This window comes from Felis catus, chromosome E2, assembly GCF_018350175.1.
Source record: "Felis catus isolate Fca126 chromosome E2, F.catus_Fca126_mat1.0, whole genome shotgun sequence".
In the NCBI taxonomy this organism is placed as follows: domain Eukaryota; kingdom Metazoa; phylum Chordata; class Mammalia; order Carnivora; family Felidae; genus Felis; species Felis catus.
The window spans coordinates 38,295,207-38,322,858 of NC_058382.1; the positions used below are offsets into that span (position 1 = coordinate 38,295,207).

At 39.3% G+C, this 27,652-nt stretch overlaps 1 protein-coding gene across 7 annotated transcripts in view; it reads right to left on the reverse strand.

Annotated features, from left to right (window-relative positions):
- Positions 1-27,652, reverse strand: part of CDH8 (cadherin 8) — a 362,718-nt gene that overhangs the window by 321,918 nt on the left and 13,148 nt on the right. For all 7 annotated transcript variants that reach the window (XM_023244993.2, XM_019819837.3, XM_023244991.2 and 4 more), the window contains one exon: positions 26,015-26,462. In XM_023244993.2, the coding sequence (XP_023100761.1) occupies positions 26,015-26,263 (249 nt within the window). In that variant the 5' untranslated portion in view covers positions 26,264-26,462. The remainder of the gene's footprint in view (positions 1-26,014; positions 26,463-27,652) is intronic.

A 27,652-nucleotide genomic window follows, 5' to 3' on the forward strand; every position in this document is an offset into this window, starting at 1 on the left:
AAAAAAGTACCTCATTGTTGCATGTTCTACTTTTATCCAACTGTTACTATTTTTAAATTGCATTACCATTTCACTTATTTGTGCCTTTAACCCTTTTCATTATGCATGTAATATTGTCCCTCAATCTAACAGATCCTATATGGTGTTCAAAACTCATTGTAGATGTCTGCCCCCAAAGATCTTACACTGACTGCAGGCCCTGGGTGCAAAGTGATTCAGGCACACCTATGTTTCCATATCAACCAGTACTAACTTCCATTAGACTGTTTATTACGCTGTATTGAGATTGTGGATTTCCTTCACTGCCTCCCCAGCTGACTATCAATTTCCAGAATACAAAGATTGTGCTTTAGTAACCTCTGTGTCAACAGGGCATAACCCACAATCTACCTATTATGGGACAAGGGAAATCTGTCGAATAACCAATAAAATGCACAAAGCTTTGACACCAATCTATTGCTCTATTACAGACAAAAGCTACTGAAATGACCGTATTTTACAGATGTATTAGAGCCCCAATCCTGAAAGTGTGGTCCCCAGACTAGCACCACCAGGATCATGCAGGAACTTGTCCGAAATGCAGTTTCTCATGCCCCCCTTTAGATGCTCTGAAGGTGGGACCTACCATCCAGCTTTAGCAAGCCCTCTATGTGATTCTGATGATCACTCTACTTTCAGAACCACACTATGTTAGAGTATTTTCCTCAGGTCTCAATTTTTTCACATCATCTACCCTCCTACAACCATTTTGTTCCTCACATTGGAACCACCCATTAGAAAATTAGCAAAATATCACCTCTCACCATTTTTAAAGTTTATTTTAAGAGTGGGGGAGGGAGGGAGGGAGGGAGGGAGGGAGGGAGGGAGGGAGGGGAGAGAGGGGGAGAGAGAGAGAGAGAGAGAGAGAGAGAGAGAGAGAGAGAGAGAATGAATGAATCCTGAACTGATGGTGCAGAGCTTGATGCAGGGCTCGAACTCATGAACCCAAACCATGATATCATGACCTGAGCTAAAATCAAAGTTGGATGCTTAACTGACTGAGCCACCCAGGCACCCCTCACCTCTGCCCTTTCTGTTTCCTTTGGTAATCTCACTGAAGTCCTAATTGTGTCCCACAATACCTACTTCCACCAAACAGAGCTGTCTGAAGGTAAACCCTAAGCCCCAAGGAGATTAAGAAAAATGAACCAAGTTTCAAATAAAAGTGATTACTATGTGAAGTCATGATAACTCTCTTGTTCCCAGACAAGACACTTACAAGGTAAAGTTTTATTAAAGAGGGAATAGGTCTAGTATACATACAAAGGAAACATTCTGCTGTGTAAGATAGAGAAAACACTTCTTGTGATAGATGATTATGAATGAGATAATGTTTCAGGTTTGAACTTACCTAAAGCTACAATAAAGAAAAAAGGAAAAAAAAATAAGAGGAAAACTAAAACCAATTGTTTAGAGGTTACTGAAAGTAATTCTTGTTTTCCCACAAAAGATCATCTAATTCTCAGATTCTAAGGACAAAGATGGGCTTGTGCTGGGGGCAGGCATGTTGGAATTCTCTTTTACTTTTTTACAGGTCTCATTCTTCATTTGGATAAATTGGAACAGAACAGCTGTTCCGGTGCAGACTGAGTGCCTACAATTACATTTAATAATATGTTTTCTCATTATTATGCAATCAAAATTAACAGATATATTAGAAAGGTAGAAGAAAACATGCTTTCAATCTCACAAGCTCTCATCCTACCTGCCCAATTCAGCAGACATAATCCATCCGCCCTTGGTCTTCTTAGCTACTCACCCTCCAAAAAGAATTTATGAACTCTTCCAATGGCTTATACTGATCCTAATCCTATGTGAAAGTTTCCTGTGTTCTTAAATCATGCTGAAAAGACAGTCCAGCCAAGCAGCTTTAAAGACATATGTCTCCTTTGCCTCAAGACAAAGAAAAATAAACCTAATCCATCCTTGCAGATAAATTCATCAAAACTCAAGGCCTGTGAAAATGTTTACTAGTGTGTTCTCTATTTCTTAGTTTGGGATATCTGAGCTAGAAGGGAGCTGACAGATCATCCAAGCCCAATCCCCAGAAGCCGGGTTAAAAATAACAGCATCAGGGTTGAGGTTGAACCCAGAATGGAAGAATCAGGCTTTCTAATTGAACAACACACTTCTTTCATGCACACCACAGGGAAACACTGCCTGGGGTCAGGGGTAGGGAGGAAAATTTTGCTTTCTTCCAGAATGACCACACTTAAAGATTCATGCCAACCTGTACCCAGATGAAGGGAAGGTGTGCTCTCACATCTCCCTTCTTAAGAGAGCATTAGTACATTCCTAGGAGACATAACACAGAACATTTAAGGACGCTCATCTTTAATATTTTTTCATTGGGAAGGTATGAAGTCATATAATAACATTTCCCAAAGCTGTAACAGTTTTCATTCTAAAATCTGAAAGTTTCCCACAAACACAGACCCAGATAAGATCTTTTCCAAAACGTACAGAACAATTTCACCTAAACCCATAATATGGTAGTAATTTATGAAGTAATTTTCAAAAGACAAATTGATTTATATAATGGCAATGAAGGCAGTTTATTAGATCCCTGATGGGTTCTACAATTTAAACAATCCTGAAACGTTAGGAAGTTTAATCTCCACTTTGCTTTCTTTCATATGTGAAGTTAATAGTCTTCAAACAAGCATTTCATAAGTAGAGGTGTTTTATATTTTTAAGAGTAATCTTTCTCTAATATTCTAGTCTCTTTGTTCTCAAGGTCTAGATTTTCCAAAACATTCATAATTCTAACGTAACATCCAACCCTCTCCAATCTAGAGTCTCCTCGAGTTTAGGGTGCAGATTACCAAGGATTCCCCCATTATTCCACCATCCCGCCTTATGGTATGCTATATGAAGTAAAATTAAGACATTGTATTGGAATGAGAATATAATGCATATTTCTTTAAGGCCCTATCTGTATTATGTTGCACATGGCACCAAAATAACTGGTCAGGAAGGCATATGCCAGTTATTTATATAGGCACTTAAGGTCTTTGCACTATTATACCCCTAGACTGTCTCATGTTCCTACTGTGCTTTTCTTCTAATAGAGAACAGTGGTTGAATGCTCATAGACTTCTTTAGAGTAGAATGTCAATTAACAAACATGGATATAATAATGGAGATACAAAATTACCAATGATGCTAAAACTATTAGACAAAAGTCTGATGAGAAACAAAATATTCATGCACTAGCTCTACACCAATTACTATTTCCTAAGAGGAAAACAGCAGCTTTCTAGTAGAGAGACTTCAAAGACCACCAGATGATCAAAGTGGCATCATCAACATTGGGACAACATGTGTGATATTAAGAATACATCATCACTTCTTCCGGTTTTTCATCCAAAAAACATAACATGTATGTATTCACAAGGGGATATCAGATTCAACAATTAAAAAAAAACATTGTACAAAATACATGGCCTATAATTCTTCAACAATATAAATTTAAAGATAAACAAAAAAGACATTACAACTACTAGCAGTCTGTCATCTTGACCCGGACCAAGAAATATAATATGTATAAAGAACACTGTTGGGACAACTGACAGAATTTTAGACAGTTATGGATAGGATAATAGTAGTGTACCAATGTTACATTTCCTGATAATGATAATTACCTTGTGATTAGAAAATATCCCTAAAATGTCCCTAACTTGTTCCCAAATGACTTTGAAGAAAAATATAATATTCACAGGTAGATAGATAGCAAACGATAAAACAAATGGATCAAAATGTAAACAACTGGTAAATATGGGGAGATCTTCATATTATTCTTCCAACTTTCCTAAAAGTTGAAATTCTATCACAATGTGGCCCTCTAAGGCAAATAATAACCACAGTTGTTCATCAAATTTCTACAAGGTGTAATTTTTCTCATTTTACAGGTAATTACATTGAAGCTTAAGGAGACCAGATTATTTGCCTAAGAATGTAGGACTACTCAGGGGCTGTGATGGTTAATTTTATTTGAGAACTTGACTGGGCTAAGGGATGCCCAGAGACCCGATAAAACGTTATTTCTGGCGGTGTATGGCTAGTGCAGTCAGTAGAACCTATGACTCCTGATCTTGGGATCTTGAGTTCAAGCCCCACATTGGGCGTATACAGCTTACTTAAAGAAGAAGAAAAAAAAAAAAAACATGTTATTTCTGGGTGTGTCTGTGAGGATGTTTCCGGGAGAGACTGAGTAAAGAAATAGCCGGGTACCACCCAATCCAATGAAGGCTGGAAGAGAACAAGGTAGACAAGAGGCAGATTTGTTCTGTGCTTGAGTTGGGGCACTCATCTCCTCCTGCCCTTAGATATCAGCATTCCTGGCCTTCAGACTTGAACTCGAATTTATGTGACTGACTCTCCTGGTTCTCAGGCTTTTGGGCTTGGAATAGAAATGCACCAGTGGCTCCCCTGCATCCAATTTGGAGACAGCAGATGGTGGGACTTCTCAGCTTCTATAATCACGTTAGCCAACACCTTAGAGTAAATCCCTTTCTATGTCTATGTAACCTATTGGTTCTGTTTCTCTGGAAATCCCTGAGTAATAGAGTGGCAGAATCAAAATTTTAACCCATAACTGTCTAAATCTAAAACATCCCAGTCTATCATGCTGTCTTCAACCAGCCCGTCTTATTCCTAAACACAGGAAGTTGATACAAACTTCAGTGTTGCCCTTTCTTGCTTCCTCTGAGCCATGCCTAAGTTCTCATCTTGTAAATAAATGAATCAAGCCCATCATCTGTTCAGCATTACTGAGAAGACTGAGTTACTCAACCTTAGTTCATGAATCAAAGGACACGTGGGATGGATAGCAGCACTGACACCCACAAAGAAGCTACCTGTCATCTGGAAAAGAAATTCAAGTCTCTGCTTTCTGTAGTCACCTACTTGTCTTAGGACTGAAACTTTCAGTTCCTGGTTCCAAAGACTTTTCTCTAAGACCACATCTTTCGAACTAATGACTCATTGTGCTGAAAGACTTAATGAAATCAATACAATGGGGGTACAAAGATTCAGTTCTAAGAAATCAGTAGGATATTACATGAAAGGTAAAACTAAGACACTGGGGCATGACAAAGCAGATAACTTCAGTTAAGTCTGAGAGTCTCATTAGCAAACAGAACCAATACACAGCCTTAGAAGGATGAAACTCATAATGATTAGTGATGCCTCTACATGACCTGATTATTAATAAGAAGAATAGTAAGAAAAATAAAAGGCATAGCTACCATTTACTGAGTTCCTACTGTATAAAAAGTGTGGGACCAGTATTTCTCATATGCACTTTCATTTAATCCAAAATGTAAGTTGAGCAAATATTTTATAGATGGAAAAAAACAGAGAAACAAACAAAACCCAAATGAGCTCAGAAAAGTTGGACAAGCTTTTTCCCAGTCACGTGCATCCGGGTGTTTGACACAACTCCACCATAATCTTGCTAGGTTATTGCATCTAATAACGGGGAATTATTAGAATGGAGGGTTGAGGGGCACCTGGGTGACTCAGTCAGTTAAGTGTCTGACTTCAGCTCAGGTCATGAACTCGTGGTTTATGATTTCAAGCCCTGCGTCAGGCTCTGTGCTGATAGCTCAGAACCTGGAGCCTGCTTTGGATTCTGTGTCTCCCTCCCTCTCTCTCTCTCTCACCACCCCCCCATTTGCTCGCTTGCTCTCTCAAAAATAAAGATTAAAAAAATTTTAAAAAAAAGTATAAAAGACTGGAGGGTTGAAATCCGGAAGTAAAAACTCTCAGAGTAAGAGGATCATGAAAATCATGGAAGCTATTGGCTATTTCTTGCATAAACAGTATGATGATTGAACCAAAGCTCTACAGCTAGCTACATGCCTATCAGATATCAGCAGATCCAGATCTGTCATCACTTCAATGGAGGATTTACCTAACCTCTGGGGGTATATGGGTTTCTCATCATTGAGAATATATTAAAATAATAACAGATTCGAAATGGAGTCACTTAGGCGAAGCCTCATGTCACCAAACAGAGACTTACAGTGTTAGCTTCTCCAAAAAATGGAATCTTAAACCAGTCAATCAGGAATCCCCTGGTCAGCACTAGTGAGGTAATTTGCCCTCTAGGTCCCCTGCCATCCCCTAAAGGAAACTGGCCTTGCCATGACCAATCTACTTTTTACTGATATGACTTCCTTGTCCCACTCCCTCCTGCCCATTCTGTATGGTTCCTTGGAGCTACTTTCTATCTGCTAAATGGGACGCTGACCCATTCATGAAACCAATAACATCTTTAAAATGTACTCAGCTGAATTTTGTTTTATCACAGGACCCTGGAAAAAGCTAAGGTACATATACTTAGCTCTGCATGTGTTTCTGATGTCCATATTGGGATCATTAGCATACTTTAAGGACAGGAGTTTAATATGTTTTCCAAAAAATAAAGTCATAATGAATCCCCTTATCTTGAAAACACATGGCTTAAGACAGTTCATGTTTCACCTTTTTAGAGTAGACTGATTTTCAAAACGTTGTGGGAAAGTGCTAGAAGAAAAGAGAACACACATTTATTTAGCATTTACTAGTGTTAGGTATTTTTTTATGGTCTAACAAAAATGATCCACAGATAGCTCTATTAATAAACTTTTACTGTGTACTCTCAATATGCCAACAACAGAACAGATGTAGGTTGCTACAGATATCATGGTAAAGAAAAGAGATAAAAAATAAAAGCAAATAAAAAAGAGTTTTAAAAAGCAAAATCCTACTTGAATTAGTTGGCTACAATGTTTCTCTGAGCTCAGATGCACACATGGTTGCTGAGCAAAGTTAATATATTTTTTTCTCATGTAATACCTGTAGATACAAATTCTGAAGTATTTTTAGTAGCAGAAGTAGTAATTCTAGTAGTAGCTGCAGTAACAGTTATTTGTTGGTGAACAATTATAATTAGTTTTATTATCATTAGTATGCTTAACCATTACATAGTACCTCGAGGCACTATTCTAAGTGTTATCAATTTCCTATCAACTCATTTAATGTTTTCAATAACTCTAGAAGGTTAAATGATTCCCCTAAGATCACATAATAGTAACTGCTATTCACTGAGGTAGGGAAGGATTCTATACTCATCCACATAGGTAACAGAGAAGCAGAAATTTTACAGGCAGGATAATAACAGATCTGGTTTTAAAATTTAGAAAATCAAGTCGAATGAAACAGAGAAGATGAGGCTGGGACAGCATATTTGACCACCTACATACAGACTGAGTCAGATAAATTCCAATTCATTCTGAATGGAAGTTTCAATTCATCTTGTTGGTTTGGAATTTCTGGGTTAGGATGGAGAGGTGAATATCAAGAGTCCTGAGAGTAATTTAAATCTTGGAATTCAGTTAACCCAAGACGACATGAGAGTAATACCGTATGTGTGTATGTTCGTGTGGATATGTGTGGATATCAACCTGCTCTAAGTATTTCTTTTCAAAAAGTTACCCTGTGGAGACAAATAGCCTGAGGTGAATACACAAACTATACATTCTGCTTTTGACTGGAGGCTTAACTTGTCAGTGATAATGATTTACATAGTGATCCTCTCTCTCACTGACTAGAAAGTTGCACTAGCTTCAAGCTATGTGCTCTGTTAAGAGGAAGAGAGAAATCCTTCCTATTTCAAGCTGGTTTGATTGCTAATTCTTTTCCAGAGGTGATGTGAAATCCAGATAATTTAGGTGAACTGGTAGCAGTATTGCGAAGAAAATGTATGGATATTAAAGGTAAAACAGAAAGTTGTTTTAAAGAGTGAATAGCCCTCATTTCTTCTAAATTTATTTAGAATATTTCTACCTCATTTCTTCAAAGTGAATGCTTAACTCATCCAGAGTCTTGGCTTTTGTCTTAATCATTTCAGCAAAGGCCCTAGCACATAGTATGTCCCCAATAAATACTGCAGAATAAATATTTTAATCTACTTTGACCCAATAATGTGTTAGCACTTCAGAATAACACATTAATCAAGTGTATTGATTTTGAAAGTAACACGTAAATAAATCTGTGGAATGTCCTATTAGTTTCTAGCTTCCGTGTGTGTGTGTGTGTGTGTGTGTGTGTGTGTGTGTGTGTGTGTGTGTGTGTGATGACATGACATAATGTGTGTACTTTATCTAAGAACCTCAACATTTTTTAAGACATTATATATCAGAAATGTTTAGGAGCAAAATTTGATGGCAAATATATTTATGTTTGAAATCTGATTCAGCGACTTTCAGCTGGCTGGCTGTAGGCAAATTATACAAGTTCATTAAGTCTGTGTATGCCTACAAATTGAAATATATTGCAGTGTGCACCTTATACAGATTTTGTGAGCACTGAAGAGTGTTCATTCTACTGCTAGCATGAAAGTGTTCAAAATGGTAGCTATTAGTGTTATTAACAGCAGTCAGATCTATTTTCCTTAAGAGAGAAATACAGAATGGAAATCGCAATACATGTGATACAGCGTTACCCTAAAAATGACATTCTTCTTATAAAACACCTCATTTTCCTAAAAATGACACTTGGTACAAATCTTAGGTGAATTTATAAGATAATACAACTTAGATAATAGATGTACCCATCACTTGTCTAAAAACCTATTTATTGGACATATTCAGCACGATAATTATCCATTAGTAAGAAAGTTAATAATTTGAATAGGTATGGGGTTTGGTGGTATGCATGTATGGAAGGATACATAATACTTATTTATGAATCTAAAGGTTCCTTCCTTTTAATATATATAAAATGTGCCATTGAAGGTTACCTTCTATTTCAATAAATTCCAGATAGTATTATTAATACAGATTTTTTTTTTTACCTGTTCAGGAGTTTTAAGATTTTCTTTTTGAATATTTGCATGAAATAATATAGCCATGGAATAACACTAAGTTATTTCAACATAATAGCTTTTATTACATATGTTTAATAATGTTCTTTTCATGCAACCTGCTTTCCAGGTGTTACAGATCGAGTATTTCATTGCCATTCATATTATTATGATGGTGATGATTCTATCCTTGTAAGTCAGGAACACTTTGTAAGGGCTGACTATATTTTTTCTCATAGGATCATTTTTACGCCTACATAGCTCAGAGGAAAATAGTCCTTCCTACCCATGCTTACCGCACAGCAGTCCACAGCACGGCAGAACTCAACATCATTGTGTCGCACCCACATCGTTCTCCAATTACATGGGCTCCTGAGTGTTGAAAGTTGGGGAACATCTTCAACCTATCCCTTCACTTGATCTTCAGAGTAATTATCTTGTTGGTACTGTGACATTTTGAAGCACTGCACTCGATTGCCTATGACTATGGAATGTGGGTATCCATTATGTCATTCTGAATGTTCTTCTTGTTAAGTATTGAATAGCAAGTAACAGGCACATACTTTCACCTATGACTTTAGAATACAAAGCACTCATATTAAAGAACCACTATTCCTTCTACTATGTGAGATTCATTCCTTCCTCAAGCTCAGTGTTTTACCAGTATAGGTAACAGAATTCTAGAGAAATGACAAGTTGGATTTCTGAGGGCCCTAGAGAAGATTGCACTCATCCATGTAATTTTACAGATAAGTAGCATACGGGCACAAAATGGCAGGACTTAAAAAAAAATTCAAGGTAATGGCAATTAGAGCTTTAATGACAAAAAATTCCAAGGTGTGAAATGGTTAGGTTAACAACTACTATTATCTTTAGCAGATATACTATTATACTTAGTAGATACTAAGATATCACATCCATAGCTTAAGGAATCCCTAGAGAAAAAAAAATCCTACAAGCTAATTTTCTAGATGAGGAACCTGAGGCTTAACAAAATTAAAAGAGGTTACAAGCCACAGAGTATGTCAGTTATGACAGAATTTGAAACTCAAGTTTGTCTAACTTCAGCACAGGAGTTCCTTACCACAATACTCTGGACTAGCATATTTCTCATTTAGAAAAAAAAAAAAACAACAACAAAAAGCCTAAACTTTTGACCAGCAGAGATCAATACAGGTACTACAGGGTGTGGTGGTCCATATAAGCTCATTGACTCAGGAATAAATATGGGAGGAAAACAGACTAGACACTGTGGCTATAACAAAAAAGTTGTGTTGAACATCTGCTAAAGGTTTCAGAAATTGGTGCTCAACACTGTTTCCTAACTTTGTGCTAACTGTGTGTTTCTGTGTTCGAGTGAGTGTTTATTCCTCTTGGAGCTGCAAACCCAAGCCTATAACTCCATAAACAGGATGCCTTAGGTAAAACAATGTACCTTAAAAAGTAAATTGTAAACTAGAAAATACTAGTGCTTTAAGATGAATGAGGTTCAAATTGAAAATCTGCACATGGTGCATTAATGCTCAGTTTTAGGGAGGAAGAGCCAACACTTAGCTTCTTATTTGATGAGACAGACAAGTGTTGCTCGAGCCGACACGTTTATGAAATCTAAAAGAAAAGGCCAGAACTTTGTGGAGCTTTCAGAGGAAGAGACACAAGAACTTTGCATTTGCAAGAATTGTTCGATGTCTCCAATTCCAATGAGGCAGCCTTTCTTCAGCTACTCAAAAGTTCTCTCAGGAGAGCAGAGCCTTCAGACAGACCTTTCCTTCCATATTACATCTCAGTGAGAAGTTCCCAGACATGCTGATTTCCTTTGTAAATACAGCAAAGCTTTTTTGCCAGGTCATAGGATCAAACTGTACCCAGGGCTTGCGATGCCAACTGACATAGAAATGCTCCACCTTTTCCCACCCAAATCCAAGTCTGGTGAATATTCCTACAGAAAACTTCAACTGCCCGGGACTTCCTCAAACATTAACAAAAGAATCCAACATTTTTGTACATACGGTTTCCTGGCCTGGACTATATGTCATCCAGAAGTTGGGTGCTAGGCTGCATTAAGGAACACAATCTTGAACAATGTGAAGCTAAGAGGTTATGAGGCAGTGAAGGTTTTTGAGAGCCTCCTTCCTTAACACCTCCTGGGATGATGACTATTACTAATCCAAGTTCTCACTCTTCATTTGCCAGCTTGAGAAGGGAAGTAGTGTAGTCCTTCGATGGCAGAGACCACATCAAACACACGATTGGCTAGTATACTTAAAACAAGTAACCTCAACCAGACTTCTCCCATTTCAAGGCAGCAAAATGTTGCAAGAATAAGGGGTCCATGTCCGAAGAAGCCTGCTCTGTAGTGCAACCTGGAATTGTAGTAGGAATCTCAACACACTTCCCAGTGGAGAAGAGTGATCACAGAAACATGCCCACCTTCTGCAATGCTGAGGAATTCACAGAGGACCCTGATCAAGCAGTGTGACATTAAACACTGAGCAGAGACTCAGAAGCCCTGGTGGCTCCTGTGGGTCTCGTGCTGTCACATTCATCCTACTTGGGCCTCAGGGTTGTTGGAATGATCAAAAGAAATATTTGGAGGAGCAAATGGTGTTGTTTAAAAATAAGAACGTTTCCATATTCCATAAGAGCATATCCATGTGCAAAGAAACATAAGGAAGAACCAAATAAAGGGAGGGTGGAGGTGGTGGAGTGTAGGCAGGAAGAAGCATGGGTTTTGAAATCAGCTAGCTCTGCATTCCAGTACCCATTCCCACACTTTGTTGGCCATTCTGGGACAGTGGCTACATCTCTCAGAACCTATGTTTCTTTACATGTGAAGGGTTGTGGGGGGGGGGGTACCGGTGTCAAGAGTTCTTTCTCACAAGGTTCAATGAATGCTAAATAAGACTTTGTATATCCTAGAAGGCATGAGGTATGTGCCAAGTGTTATTTCCCTTTGTCCTACTTATACACACCCTTCAAATTTCACTTTGTCTACTTTTTCTTAAGCCATTAAGAATACATTTATTGAAGGGGCACCTGGGAGGCTCAGTCGGTTAAACATTGGACTTCAGCTCAGGTCATGATCTCACAGTTCTTGAGTTTGAGTCCTGCATCAGGCTCTGTGCTGACAACTCAGAGCCTGGATCCTGTTTCAGATTCTGTGTCTCCCTCTCTCTCTCTCTCTGCCTCTCCCCTGCTCACAATCTCTCTTTCTCCCTCCCTCTCTCTCTCCCCCCCATCTCCCTCCTTCCCTCTCCCTCTCTCAAAAATAAACATTTAAAAAATTATTTTCAAAAGAATATATTCATTGAAATGTCTTTGTCAAGTAGCAGACACAGAAAACAGTCTTAGCCTCCTCTATGCACAGTTTGGATTATTTAAAATTAAATACATAAGTTAAATTGCTTCTCTACTAGAAATAGAAATTCTAATAAAATGTGTTTTTCTCTTACACTGTTTCAAAAGCCCAATCCATAATTTTAGAGAGTTTTAGAAGATATAAATGGTGCAAGGGTTTACCCATAATCCTCCCCAACTTCTCTACTTCTCTTGTAAACTAGTGCCTATCAGAATGAACCCTTAGAATGAACTATGTGATGATTTCATTTAAAGACATTATTCACTTATTATATCTCATTTGAGGTACAATGGCCACCATTCAGTTTCTAGCACCAGTTGCTACAAAGTATTTAAATTTAAAAGCCAAAATTCTGTTTCTGGGAAAGTTTAGGAGAAAGATCATCATGCTTGCTGGTTCTCTCAAATTGTTCTGACTTCATGCCGGGTCCTGCCAGCCACGGTTACTCAGCAAATGCCATGTGTCAGAAACAAAACACACTCCTTGTTCAAAAAAAAAAAAAAAGCAAACCTGTGTGTGATCAGAAGTGCCAAAGAAGTGTGCATAAGCCCATCTGTGTAGAGGCTGAAAGAAATTAGACTCTTCCTAGTGAAAATCACTGAGTGGATTCAAAACTCACTCTAGCTTTTCCCTTTCTCTTTCTTCATCTCTCTCCCTCCCTCTCATTTTTTCTCTCCCTCCCTCCCTCTCTCTCTCTCCCCTTCTCTTTTCCTCTCCATTATCTTTCTTCTCTTGCTCTCTAACTCTTTACTTCCCTCTACCTCATTGTTTCCTGATCCTGTGTAGTTTTAAATGTTTGGCTCCTGTGAAAGTCTCTCAGTTGTTTTTTTCTGTGTCTACCCTCTTTTCTTAGGTTGTAACATTTATAATGTGACTTTCTCTCTGTAATTCAGAATTGTGGTCTTCTACTCCATTTTCTGCTTGGCTGGACCATTTGTATTCTGTGACCCCACCCGATCATCTTATCTGTTTGTGTGTGTTTCTGAGGGGCAGTGATGGGGGGGGGGGGGTGGTCTCCACGTTTACTGCCTGGTCTTTTGGCTTCAAATTGTATCTCTCACCCAACTTGTTGGATGAAGAAAAAGCCACAAATACTGAAATGCATTCCCCATAGTCTAGTTGTGATGTGGAACTTGGTTTCAGCTCTAAAAATCTAAGAACTTTACATATGAGTTTAATGACAGGCAAAGCAGAGAAGAGGAGAGAAATAGTGGCTGTGATCAATAGGACAAGCCACTGCAAATGTCTAATGATTTCTGAAAACACCTCACAAGGCTGATTGTAAATGTTCCTGCAAAGGCAGGCAGGGACATAATGGGAGGCTGAGCTCTGCCAAAGCATCACTGCCCTAAGGCATGCGTGCACACACACACACACGTGAACACACACACATGAGTATGACAAAAAAACAAACTGCAATGAGAAATTCATTTAGACTTTTAGATTCCCAGAAGCACATAAAAAATAAAAGCAAAGAAAACTCTACTATAAATAACCCTGCCACATTCTAAATAAAGCCCTTGAGTGGCTAGGGAGTCTGACTTACTTCAAAGAGATCTAGGATTTGGTCATTTTTCATAGCCAAGTTTGCCTTCTCACCAAATCACTTCTCCTCAGAGAATCTGCTAAAGGCACGAGGGAATTATTCTCAGAGGCCAAAGTGCACGAGTAGCAAAGGACATGACTGGAGCTGGCCAGAGGAAGGTCACTATTGTAAGAGTCAGGAAGGAAGAGATGAAACAGAGAAGCCCATATCCCTTTGGAAAAAGACCCTTGGAGTTGCAAGAGGAATCAGGGAAGTCACTGCGGGGAGCTAAGCAAATCATTGATCCCACCTCTGGAGCCTCTGTAATATTGTCCAGCTCAGTTTCCAAGTGTACAGGGAATTGTTAATAAATTATTCAGCATTAACACAATTAGTTCAAGCAGCTGGAGGGTACAAGCTTTTTGTCTTCTTTTAGTTCCTGCCTACGTGTACAGGATTTTATTTTTTATTCCACTCAACCATTCTACTCTTCTTGCTGCTGTCTGGTGATTCTCAGTTTAAGAGGAGCCTACAAAATTGCCCAGTCATGGTCAAAGGTCCCGGTGAGTACTCCAAGGTAACGCTATAGCTCATGAGTCCACAGATTTCTGCCCAGCTCAGAAGAAAAGCTAGAATCATTGCAGTGTAGTCACCTAACCAATGAAAGTTTGATTCGACGCAAAGGCCTCAATGGTCTCATCTGCAAAATGCAGAGAATGACATCTGTAAGTGTATCTAAAGCACTGAGCAAGATACCTGAAGGTGTTCAATAAAAATATTCTTCTGCTACTCCTTCCACATGGTTCTTCTCTTGCTTCCTTATCATAATTATTTTAAATGTATATTTAAAAATGAGAAAGCAAAAAAGACAGTTATTTCTCTACCCTCTATTTGGAGACTAACCCACATGTCACTCTGTAGGTGGCACCAGCCCTGCCCAGACCCACACTGTGGCAGTTTCATGTCTCCATAAAGGAAATAAAGCAGCGCTACCATACGCATAAGCCTCAAGGATATTTTTCTTCTCTCAAGGGCTTTACATCCACCCCACTCTCCAACCAGCAAAGCACAAAGAGAAGCATGCAAATAGTTACAGGGTTTTGCAATTAGCTAGACATCTCTAAATGCATATTCAAATCTTACTAACTCTTTACATTCTAGTCATGAAACTATAACTTGAGTAACTTCAGCGAGACTCACTTTTCTCATCTCCAAATTGGGGTGGCAGCTAAGCTCATTGAGCACCTCCCACATGGGGTTCAAAAGAGACGATGCATGGCCATGGGTACAGGAACAGGCTCTGGGGTCCCTGTGCCCAGGGCTTGACTCCTGGCTTCATCGCACACTCACTGTTTGTCTAACCTGTAACCACTAATGGAAATAACTCTTCCCTTGAGCTCTCTCAATCTGGCAATGGGGATAATGATGCCTTCATCAGGGGTATCTGTGAGGACTGAACAGCAAACTTTATAAGATGTCTGCCATACAGTCAACACTCAATACGCATGATCAGTTTGTTTTGGTGACTTAAAATCCTTCTTTTCTTTAATGTCCCTGTACCACGTCATCAATCTCATAGTCTCTGACATATATTCACAACAACAAAAAGAGATCTATGCAACACAGCTGGGCTTTTTTAGGATTACAGAGAAATAGAAATATGCATCTAGTGTTTTATTCCCTGCTGTTTCCCAATATCCCTCAGCCCTTCTGATCAGGCTCATTTGGATTCTGCTATTGTCTCCCATGGAAGCCCAGTGACATTTGATACTCTGCAGATTTCAGAGCACATCTGCCACGTTGTGGTAAATACATGCAGAAAAAAAAAAAAAAAAGGATTCCATGGAGCTGAGCAGGGGATGGTTCCTGTTAACTAATCCAGCTTGTGGGGGTCCACAGGCTGTTGCCTCTGCCATCACCTGCAGTATAGAGGAGTCCCGTGTGCAAATTGATGTCACAGCCTATAGTGTCCGGCACCTATCACATAGGTTGGAATGAAATAAGCTGCGGTTCCTACCCAATACCTTGCCTAAAGTTCTTCCAAACATCAATCCCCATGACCTGTTTCTTTAATTAAGTGGTATTCCAAATTTACTCAGGCCGGATACAGAGCACCAAAGTCATGATTCAAGCTATCCAGGGATTGACTGATGATTTGTATTTATTTATATTCATATACTTATATTTATGTATGTGTACTTTAATGTGCACACAAATTACCTGGAGAAATTGTTACAATGAAGATTCTGATTCATAAGTCAGGCATACAGGTGGCGAATGAAATTCCACATTTCTAACTAGCTCCCAGAAACTGGTGCTGGTCTGCAGACCCTCACTTTTAGTAATAAGAATGTAGTGAATTATATTTCTCTTTACAGACAGAACATCTAAAAGGACTCCTAAATGTATTAAAATGTGAGGTAAGGTAGCCGTAGCTAATGAGAAAGCACACCCACATCATAACAAAACATTCCAATATTTGAATACTGACAAGGCTGTCTTTACTATATTTCAAAATATTCAAAGACTTAGTTAGGAACAGGAACGTACATGACCAAATTATGCCAGGGAGGGAAGGGGAAGGGGAAAGTGTGTGTGTGTGTGGGGGGGGGGGGGTTTAAGTTAGCTATAATGGAAATGATATGGCGAAAATTAATGAAAGGATACCTCACGAAAATGAAGTCAAGGGAATGGCAGGGAGAGCCCTTAGACTCAAGGTCAGCTGCAGACCCAAATAAAAGAGATGCCCCTTGCACATGGACACTACTTCACAACCCCCGCAGAAGGAAGAAAAGCTTACCTCCTCTCCCAGCAACAGCCCAGCCAATTAGAGTGTGTCACAACTCAATGAGAAGCCACCATACTTTTACTCCCAGTTTACTCCAGTGGACTTTTATAACAGCCTTCCCACCTCCCCTCTCCCCTCGGTAAAAGGGCGATCTCTACTCTGTTCTCTGGACTTACTAAGTGTCGCCACCTCTTGCTTATCCCAGATTGCAATTCCCTTTCATTCCCGAATAAACCCACCTTTTGCTGGTAATGGAACTGGTGGTTTTATTTTTAAGGTTAATGATATGCATGGAAGGAAAATGCTAAAATATTACAGAAACTACTGTCTAGCAAACACGCATAGCCAGGCCAAAGGAAACTCTATAAATGCGGTAACACTTTTATCTTTCTTAAATAACATGATTCCATAAATATCTTTTCTAGGTTATTCTTATTGATTGAAAAGTTACTTGCAACATGCAGGCTGACTATAATACTTAAACATTAAAAACAGTTTCCCATTTCAAAGCCAAATATAAACTATTTCTGGTTAGTATTTGGTCTATCCCAAGGTAATAAAAGTCATTAATGTATATTTAGCAGTATAGCTGAGCTATGGCTGTTCTTTATCTCTTCATCATTGTGTAAAAATGACTAAATATTTCTAACTTTTTAATTTACTGAGATTATCCTTTCAAGAATTTAACATAAATGTACTTTTTTTTTAAAATAAGATTACATTTACGAAATGAGATTCAAACTAAACAGTGGTCTCCAAGAATATGCTATAAATATGTAGCACTGGTTTTAAGAAAATTAAATGATATGACATTGCCACTTAATTTTCTCTAATTTTATTTTTTAGTGTTTTATAATATAATAATAGCATATCCTAGAAAGTAAAATGGGGAAAAATTATAAAGAAAACAAAATGGTAATCCAATCACATGAATTGGGGAAAAAACGAATATATTGGTCTATTTCCTTAAAGATTCCTCTTTATTGATACCTGGTATAATTATTAATATGAGTCAATATCAGGAATGAACTCGTTATTTTGTTTTTAATGTGGGTCACATACCTATCATTTATTCATTAGATACAATAATATATTTGGGAATTTTGATAACTTATGTTTCATTTTTTCTATTAGGGAATTTTATTATCAGAAACAATGGGTTGTTATTATAAATATGATTAGGATTCTTCCTACATTAATATTTAAAGTCAAGAGTATTACAGGCACCTGGGTGGCTCAGTTGGTTAAGCGTCAGACTCTTGGTTTTGGCTCTGGTCATGATCTCACAGTTTGTGGGATCAAGCCCCACCCTGGGCTCTGGGCTGACAGTGCGGAGCCTACTTGGGATTTTCTCTTTCTCTCTCTCTCTTCCTCCCTCCCTTTCTCACTCTCTTCCCCTCCCTTGCTCACTCACTATCTCAAAATAAATAAAGAAAAATAAAGAGTATTGGCACTATCAAGGGTGAAGGGGAAGTAACTAAAGGAAACAAAGCAGCAAAATGGTGAAAATTTTTGAATATGGAGGATCAGGGTGATGAGTACAAAGGGGTTCATTATTTTGCAGATGATTAAATATATGTATTTTCACATGTGCACATGCATATCTTAACACATGTGTGCCACATACTCTGCTCATCTCACACATGCATTTTTTTTTTATTATAGTCTATCCACACCTCATATCTTGTTTCTGGTATTTCCTCAGTTGAAATTATGTCCCCATGTTATAAATCTTAGTAAGTTTTAATGATTCAGGCTATTCTGCTATGTGAATTTGCAAGGAAAGTTTTTTTTTTAATACTGATTACCTTGTTGTCATTTATAAAATAGGGTTATGTTATCGGGTTTTTCACCCACAAACATATGACCACTATCATTTTCTTCAAGTGGGAAAACGAGACCTGCCTTAATGAGATGACCCTAAGCAGATTAAGAACATATGAAAGACTTTTAAGAAGTGTGATTGAGGGTATCTGCAAAGATGAGCACAGACTATCCATACTCTCACCTGGTCCCTTGGTAAGGAATGAGGCAAACAGGGTGGGGGGTGGGGCTCCAGAGACAAAGGAGTAGGAGATGATCTGGGATTTTACTCATGCACAAACTCAGCTAGTAGATGGCTCATACGTGTGCATTTGTGCGTGTGTTTGTGTGTGTGTGTGTTTAGGGTTTCTGATTTCCATGACAAATATTATTTCCTTTATTGACATCAGCATCAGAGATGTCCCAAAACTCTGGGATGCCTGTTATTCCTAGGTCGGGGCATGGGGCAAGAAGCCGACAACTCTCGTTTTGCCAGATTGAGACACACGATGCTGACTTGCATTCCTGCCAAATTATTGGTGCACGGGCTTTGTCTGAGTAGGCAGAGGCTCCACGGAACTGACAGTGAATCGTTCTTGCAAGGCCGAGGATACAATTTGGCTGCGGCTGCGTAGCCCAGTGCTCTTTACATGCAAACGGCCAGCAAAAATAATGGCATGTCAAGTGCAATTTTCTCCCCAGCCGCTGACACCGTAAACTATAATATAGTGTAATTATTTGGCATCCCGTGTCCTTCATACTAAGCACCACCCAAACGATTTCCAAGTTGCAGAGAAGAGGGAAGGTTAGAAGGTCAAATTTAAAGAGAGAAAATGAGTCAGTGCCTTGGAGGGAGAGAATTATAAATAGATGTGGCATCACCAGCAGTGGAGTTATATCCAAATAAGGAACTGCTCAGAAGCCCAGGTAGGAGGGGAAAAGGGAAGAAAGAGAGCAGAGGAGTTTATGTAAGAGAGAGGATTTAGGATAGATCTCTGACCACCTGGAGAGCAAACCGGTTTTTCCCAAAATAAACCAATATGAGGAACCAGGATCACAGAACCAGAGAACAAGAGCCAAAAGAACTTGGGCAGAAAATCAATAGACGCTACACTCCTTTTTCTTATATTGCTTGCTTTTCCTGTTCCATAGGGATTTGTATGTTAAATATAATTTCATAATCCACGATACCACTACAAGAGAGGAAACTGCCCCAGAGAGGCTGTCTGACTTGCTCTTCCAGCTGCTTTGTAGCAGAAGTGAAAAAGGAAGAAGTCAGATCTCCAAGAGAGCCTTCCCATCCTTTCTCTGTGACTCTCGGATTCCAACCTTAGTTCTCTTTCAGTCACCTTGACCCTCTCGGCTCTTTCAACAGTCTGGCATCTGTGATCGCCTCTGCTGGGAATGCTCTCCCTTTCCATCCCTGCACTCTGGGATGCCACTCTCTATAGCCAGGACGCTGGCTATAGCGTCTCAGCTCACAGGCTATTTCTTTCAAGAAGGTTCTACATCCTACCAGACAAGCTTCCTGGGTATGTGTTTCCATAGAACCCTATCTCTTTATCCTGTAGCACTTACCTCCATTTTAATGTGACATGTGTTCTCATGACTATTTTCCTAATGTCTCTCTCCCCATGGTAGCCCATTAATTCCATGACAGAGGGTTTGCATTTGTATTTGTTCCCAGCGGAGAATCTACTGGCCACAATGCTTAGGAGACAGTAAGTGCTCAATACATATTTGCAGAATGACTTGATCAATCATCCTTGTGTTTCACAGGGAAGGGCTCGCATGATGTTATCAAGCTGTTCATGTCATGTCCATTTCATCACAAGGACATGACTTTTTTTTTTTTCCTGCCTTAGTTGCACGATTTATGAAAACCACCATGTTTCTCTCTCTCCCTCTCCCTCTCTCTCTCTCTCTCTCTAAGACAAGAACACATAAGTATATACGATGAAGAGTCCTTGCACCACCTTATTCTCTTCCAGAATTGACAGAGTAAGTCACCCCTGGAGCTCCTAAGTATGTGGAATGCTAAGTACTTATATGTAGAGCAGGCTCTGAACCACCTGTTCCACAAAGAACTGGAGTCTCTTTGGCTGATACCTGTTTCTGAGAAATTCAGAAAGAAGAGTTCAGAGGTACCTTGTGCCATAAGCACAAACATAAGTTTGCAGATGGATTGGAGACAATGAAATCATCATCTCTATGTAGTGATTCATACCACGGGTAAGGGGCTTAAAGAGGATCATACAGCCTCCTCAAAAAAGAGTTGTTTTAACAAGTTAACTTGCACACTATGACTACCTCAAAGAAAGACTTTTAAAATCAGAAAGTAGTGGGGCGCCTGGGTGGCTGAGTCGGTTAAGCCTCCAACTTCGGCTCAGGCCATGATCTCATGGTTTGTGGGTTCGAGCCATACGTTGGGCTCTGTGCGGACATCTCAGAGCCTGGAGCCTGCTTAACGATTCTGTGTCTTCCTCGCTCTCTGCTCCTCCCCTGCTCATGCACTGTCTCTCTCTCTCTCAAAAATAAATAAATATTTCGAAAAATAAAAATAAAATCAGTAAATAGAGACCATGTTTAAACTACCCAGCTGTCTATAAGGTACCGATATGAAAATGGAACATGAAAGTAATGCATTGCCCTCTTTATTGAAAAATGCCACTTGTATTAAGTCATATTGAATTTATATTACTTTTTAATAAATTCTTCCCTTATTTAGGTGAATTATCCACTCATTTATCTATGCAAAATATTTACTGAGCACTTCTTATATGCAGGCAGTGTTCTAGGTTTTAGGGATGTAAAGTAAAAAGCAAAGGAAACAAAAATCCTTTTTCTTTGTAGAACTTGCATTATAGTAGGAGACAAATCCTAAATAAGATAGAGAATGGCTGAGACAATGATCATCAGGAACAAGAAAACATAAAGCACAAAGGATATGAAATATTAGAGAGAGGACAGTCATATTTTAGACAGAATGGGACAGGGAAGACTTCTTGTGAATATGACTTTCAACTTCATTCGAATTCAACAAGAAATATACAGGCAGCATTACTTCTGACAGAAGGGATCCTCAGTAGTCCTACCCTATCCCACTGACATTGCGTAAACCCTCTGTCCAGCTGGGATACCTAAGTTCCTACTCCACCCAACCTCAGTCTAGGCAACAAGTTGTCCTTCAAAACACATCTAAGTATCACCTCCACCTTAAGCAACCTGGGATAACTAACAGCAAGGGCTCTTGTTCAGGCTCCAGGTGTCTTGTGCTCACCTAGTGATGTAATTGTCTGTTTAGCCACCACTGCAACTACACACACACACACACACACACACACACACACACACACACAAAATTAAGAATACAATCATGACTAAGGGCGCCTGGGTGGCTCAGTCGGCTAAGCATCCAACTTTGGCTCAGGTCATGATATCTGGGGTCATAATAGCTGGTGAGTTTGAGCCACACATAGGGCTCTGTGTTGACAGCTCAGAGCCTACAGCCTGCTTCAGATTCTGTGTCTCCCTCTTTCTGCCAACACCCCTCGTGCTCTGCCTCTCAAAAGTAAATAAACATTAAAAAAAATAAAGAATACAATCATGACTACAATAACTATATGCAGGCACTATGCATATATTATTTTACTGGCTGTTATACACTCTTATTTTTCTTTATTTAAAATTATTTAATTTTACTTAAATCCAAGTGAGTTAAGATATAATGTAATAATGATTTCAGGAATAGAATTTAGTGATTCATCACTCACATAGAACAACAGCCAGTGTTACTGCTCTTACTTGGATAACTTTAAAAGAGTTTTAGTAACTTCTCCAGGGTTAACACTCAGAAGGTAGCAAAGGCAAAGTTCAAACTTCTGGAAAGTACATCTCAAGGGCTTGTTCCTTCTCTGCACCCCACTGTCTACAAATACAGTAAAAGCACAATGGATGATGGGGGGTATATGTGAAGCTTTGAAAAGCCAGTCACTCAAAAACTGAATCTGCCTTTGAGCTTGAACTCAGCCTGCAGTGTCAAGGGCCCCACCATGGTGATTCACAGGAAAGCCTTTTTTTGTTGTTGTTTTAATGTTTATTTACTTTTGAGAGATGGAGAGTGAGAGAGGGGTAGGGATAGAAAGAGGAAGGGGGGGTAGAAGATCCAAAGCAGGCAGCAGAGAGCCCAATGCAGGGCTCAAACTCACAAACCGTGAGATCATAACCCAAGCCAAAGTCAGCCAAAGTCAGACGCTCAACCACCTGAGCCACCCAGGTGCATCAACAGGAGTGCCTTTTAAAGAGAGGTATGCTCCTGAGTGACTAATGCTCCCAGCCCTTCCTGGGAAGAAGCTCAGTGACAAGTGGTTTAGAGTCCGACGTGGAAGAGAGTACATAGAGATAGAACACCGTAAAGCACCGGTGGGCACCTTGCTACGGATCATCCCCACACTCAGCCTGACTTATAATTTGAAGCAGTCACCTGAAAGGTATTTTTGGCTTCACTACAACCCAAGGTCCTCCATGGCTAAGCTATAATAATTCAGGAGCAATTTTCTTTTTTTTTTTTTTTAATTTTTTTTCAACGTTTATTTATTTTTGGGACAGAGAGAGACAGAGCATGAACGGGGCAGGGGCAGAGAGAGAGGGAGACACAGAATCGGAAACAGGCTCCAGGCTCTGAGCTATCAGCCCAGAGCCTGATGCGGGCTCGAACTCACGGACCGCGAGATCGTGACCTGGCTGAAGAGGAGCAATTTTCTTTAAGGGGAAATATGGAGGATTGGAACTGTTTGTAGAAATTTCTTCAGAAAATAAGTTTAACTCTGATTTAACAATTGTGAACTGGCTGGGGTAGACAGGAAAGCAAAGAGCTAATTCATTAAAACGGTCATAAAGACTTGGGAGCATTTTGGTCATTTGAAAATCTTAGGGTTCTCTGACAAGATTTCTGTCCTTCAAAGAAGCATGAATTTCTCAAATATTACTAAGTCACAAATCAATGCTGAAGTCTGCGTGTTTGCTTCTATCTCTATTAATGTAAGGAACAGCGTTAAAATTAGTCATCAGACTCTTATGAATCCAAAGCAAACCCCAATTTAAATACTTTTTCTATGCAGACAAAAATGAGACATCCTGGGTATAGCATGTTTGGTTATTTATATTATACAAAATGCCATCACAGTGATAGGCCTCCATAAAAAGTTAATAGAATTCACATAATTCACCAATTATGCATGGATGCATGTGTGCGCAGATCCAGAATTTCCTATAGTAGGAAAACACATTGCCTGAGGGTTGGGGTAAGTTCTCAACACCCAGAACACTTTTCTGGACTTTACAGGCTCTGCATTCTGTATTCATTAACTCAGTTTTCATTAATATCAAGGATTTTTAATTTTTTTATTCTTTAAAGATTTTATTTTTAATGTTTTTAATGTTTGTTTATTTTTGAGACAAAGACAGAGCACGAGTGGGGGAGGAGCAGAGAGAAACGGGGGACACAGAATCTGAAGCAGGCTCCAGGCTCTGAGCTGTCAGCACAGAGCCCAACGTGGAACTCGAACTCACGAACCATGAGAACATGACCTGAGCCGAAACTGGACGCTTTAACTGACTGAGCCACCCAGGCATCCCAAAGATTTTATTTTTTAGTAATCTCTACAACCATCATGGGGCTCAAACTCACAACCCTGACATCAAGAGTCTCACGCTCTACTGACTGAGCCAGCCAGTCACCCTTGTATTCAACATTTAAGTGCAAATTATGGTTTCAACACGTGGCAACTAGTTACTAAAATGTAATAGGATATGGTGGGTAAAATTATGGCCTTGGGAATCCCCAACTTGATTCAAACTCAGAACTTTTACTAGCTCAATGATCTTGGTTTGCTTTACCAATCCTTCTAAGTCTCAGTTTCTGTACTTAAAAAACAAACCAAAAAACATAATGCTGGTCAAGAAGCCCATATTCAAACCCCACTGGGCCAGATTCAAAATTCAGGAATTTCCACATTTGGAAACATATTAAGGTACATAAACTGTATAGTAAGTAACACCCTTAGCAGGGTCTGGGGCAGTACCCTGTATTCAAGCACATTAACATTTCTGCTGGGAATTATATGAATAGTCACAGTAATAGGATGCATTATGACTATAAATAGCCTCAAGTCAGTTCTGCTACCTGAGTTTGTATTAAACATACGAAAAAAATCTTTCAGAAATTTTTGCATTTTTACATCTGAGAAAAGTAGTGTAGAGCTGTTTTACACGCATATTTTTTATATGTGTATATATACGCACATAAACACATACACATATATACACAGAAAGAGGAGAAAAGCTATTTTTAGATGCAAACAGGATTGTGCCCACAAAGTGCTTTTGTATGAGTGGTCAATACATAATAAACACTCAATACTGGCTACAGTATGAGCTTCTTCAAGAAAGAGATCATGGTTTTGAAAACGGATATGCTCCAGTATCCCTAGAACAGTGACAGACACATAGAAAGGGCTTAATAAGTATTATTTGATTTACTCATGAGATCTCCTCATCCAGATATCGTTTGCCCAAGTAGACTAACTATACAAAATGAGAAAACATAACCCTTGGAGAGTCTCAATTTGCTTTGCAAGACAATAAGGTAGAAGCAGGAATGTATTCAGAAGTTCCTAGTCAAACACAAAGAGTTAACTCAGGTCTAAGAGATCAATATTTAATTCTCCTATTTTTCTAAATCACTGCTTTTGGGAAATGAGTAATATTGGCATGACTCACATCTTAATCTCCCTTATCAGGAAAATCAGCCATTGGTAGGCTTATAATTAGAATTCTACCATGATGTATCAAATTTAACAGAAGCCTATGAACAGTTCTGAGGAATAAATGTATACAGTCTTCAGTACCCATGGTATGATTTTGGAAAAAAAAACTTATCTACAGAAAGAACATTTGTTTAACCTGTCAATGACAAAACAAATGTAAATACCCACACACACATGCACACACACGCCACTAGGTGAAATTTTGATTGTATACATTTGATTCCATCTGACAATGAATGAACTAGTTTCCTATCGCAAATTTTATTGAATTACAGTACAAAGCACTGTTAAACATCCACTCCAAGAATTTCTTTTTCTCCAACCCAGGTTAATGACTAAAACCACAAACAAACCACAGAAAAAAAAAGGGGGGGGGGGAATCTACCTGCAACTGGAGACACATGACCTCAAAACAAAATGAAACAACTAAACATCTTAGGAATCAAGGTTGTAAGAAATTCAAACCGAACAAAAATGTATCCTTCTTCCAAATACTTAAGCTAGAGAAAAAGTTTGCCATGCAGATTTCTTGTACAAAATGGGAAAGAAAAGTCTGTAGGTACACACATTACACAAGTATTTTGTATCTGAAGGGAGGCAAGTGGTGGGGGAGACGAGCCTTCACCAGAAGAGCAGTCTGTCTACATTTAAGACTGTTACAGTGGGATTAGTCATATTCCTAAAGAAACCAATAGGTAACTAAACTAACCATCTGGCCTAAAGTACTACAGCTAAGTGTGCCAACAATTCTGACAAGTCGGATGTTAAAGATCTAAAGAAGAGAAACAGATCCCGAAATGGGGATCTTAAAAGTGTAGCTTACCCGGCCAACAAGAATCGGTTCAGGTCCAGAAAACTCTTCCAGGACAAACATTTGATTCCAAACCCAGCCTCTTTTGGAGCGGTTCAAAATCCGCTGTTCACTCAGCCTACTTAGTTCCAAAGGGGATCCACTCATTACAACTTGAGACTGATTCATCGGAGCCGTGTAAATGCAAGGGGGAAGAGTAATCCATAATATTATTAATGGAGTCCAGAGATCCAAGAGCATTTCCGCTAGCCGTTCTGGCATGGTCCCACCAGTTAAGCAAATCACCACGAAAATGAGACAATTATTTTTTTTGCCTCCGGTCTGTAGCCATCCAATTCATCATGCAGTGTAGAGCGTTTACTTACAGCTCTGCCACGTGTTTCTAGCACAGGAAACAGACATCATCTAAGCCGCTTTTCTGAGACCACGATCCACTGGCATTCCTTCTCACTGAAATCGCCTGCAAACACAAGGAGAGAGAAAGAGTAAAGGTTCACTCCACCAGGTCTTCCAACAAAACTGCTGCCTTTCAGAAGCACCTAAATGAACAACAGCAGGCATTCCCCCAACTCTCGAGTTAAAAAAGTGGATCTTAGGAGTTAGAATGAGTGGGTCCTTTTATTTGTTAAGCTTTATCTAGATTTTATTTGTACCTATGTTAGTTATCACAAACCGTTTAAGTAACACAAGTTCTTTCCCCTACCTACTTCCTTCCTTCCTTCCACTCATCCTTCCTCCCTCCCTCCCTCTCTTCTGATTTAAAAATGGGTTCTAGTTCACTCTATGTTGAGCAGTATAAATAGCCTTTAATGGATATTTTTTTTTAATTTACACATGAGATTGGGAAAGGAAATTTCCCATTTTACAGTCTTAGCTGCCACAAAGCATCAGAAGGGATGGTCCAATTCAGGGTGCAGAATGCTATTCTCTGCCAGGATGCTAATAATGAATGAATAAAATTAGAAGTCTCCCAGAGAGAAATTCTGTAATGTCCAGCATGTATGCTATAATCAGGCTGGTGTCAGAGCTCCCATTCTAAATGTACAGTTGAACAGGAGATTTAAATTATGAAAAGCTCCTTTGGGAATGAAATATGGTAAAAATACAATTTTCAATTGAGGAGATTCAGAAAGGGATGGGCAAAAAAAATCCCCCATTACCTGAGGTGTCAAATACATTTTTTTGCTTACCTTCAGTGTGGAAAAATGTGTTTCTTCCCTCTCAAAAAAATTATTTTTAAAGAAAGAATGTTCACTGCAGAACCCAGAGAGAAGCCTTGCTGAATTAGATTCAATGGGAAAATAATTCCTCAGGACACCATGGGGATCAGTTTGGCTCAGGGAATTCATAATGGGGTAGGGAACCTTTCACCTCTAGGTCCTTGGTCCCATTCTGGCTCAGAATGGGAAAGCGAGAAAGTCATTAACATTGGCTGGGCTAGTGAGTGGCCTTAGTGATGCCAGCTGAAATGGCAGACCCAGATTCTGCCGCAAATACAGGCTGTATCTGATCTAACAAGATGGCCAGTGGAATCACCCCACTTGTCACCTTTTGCCCGGGCTCAGCTCAATCTCCGGGACTAGGACGGTACCTCAGGTGGCCCCGCCCCATGAGTGCCTAGGGAAAGCACTGCAAATGGCAGTTGTCTGT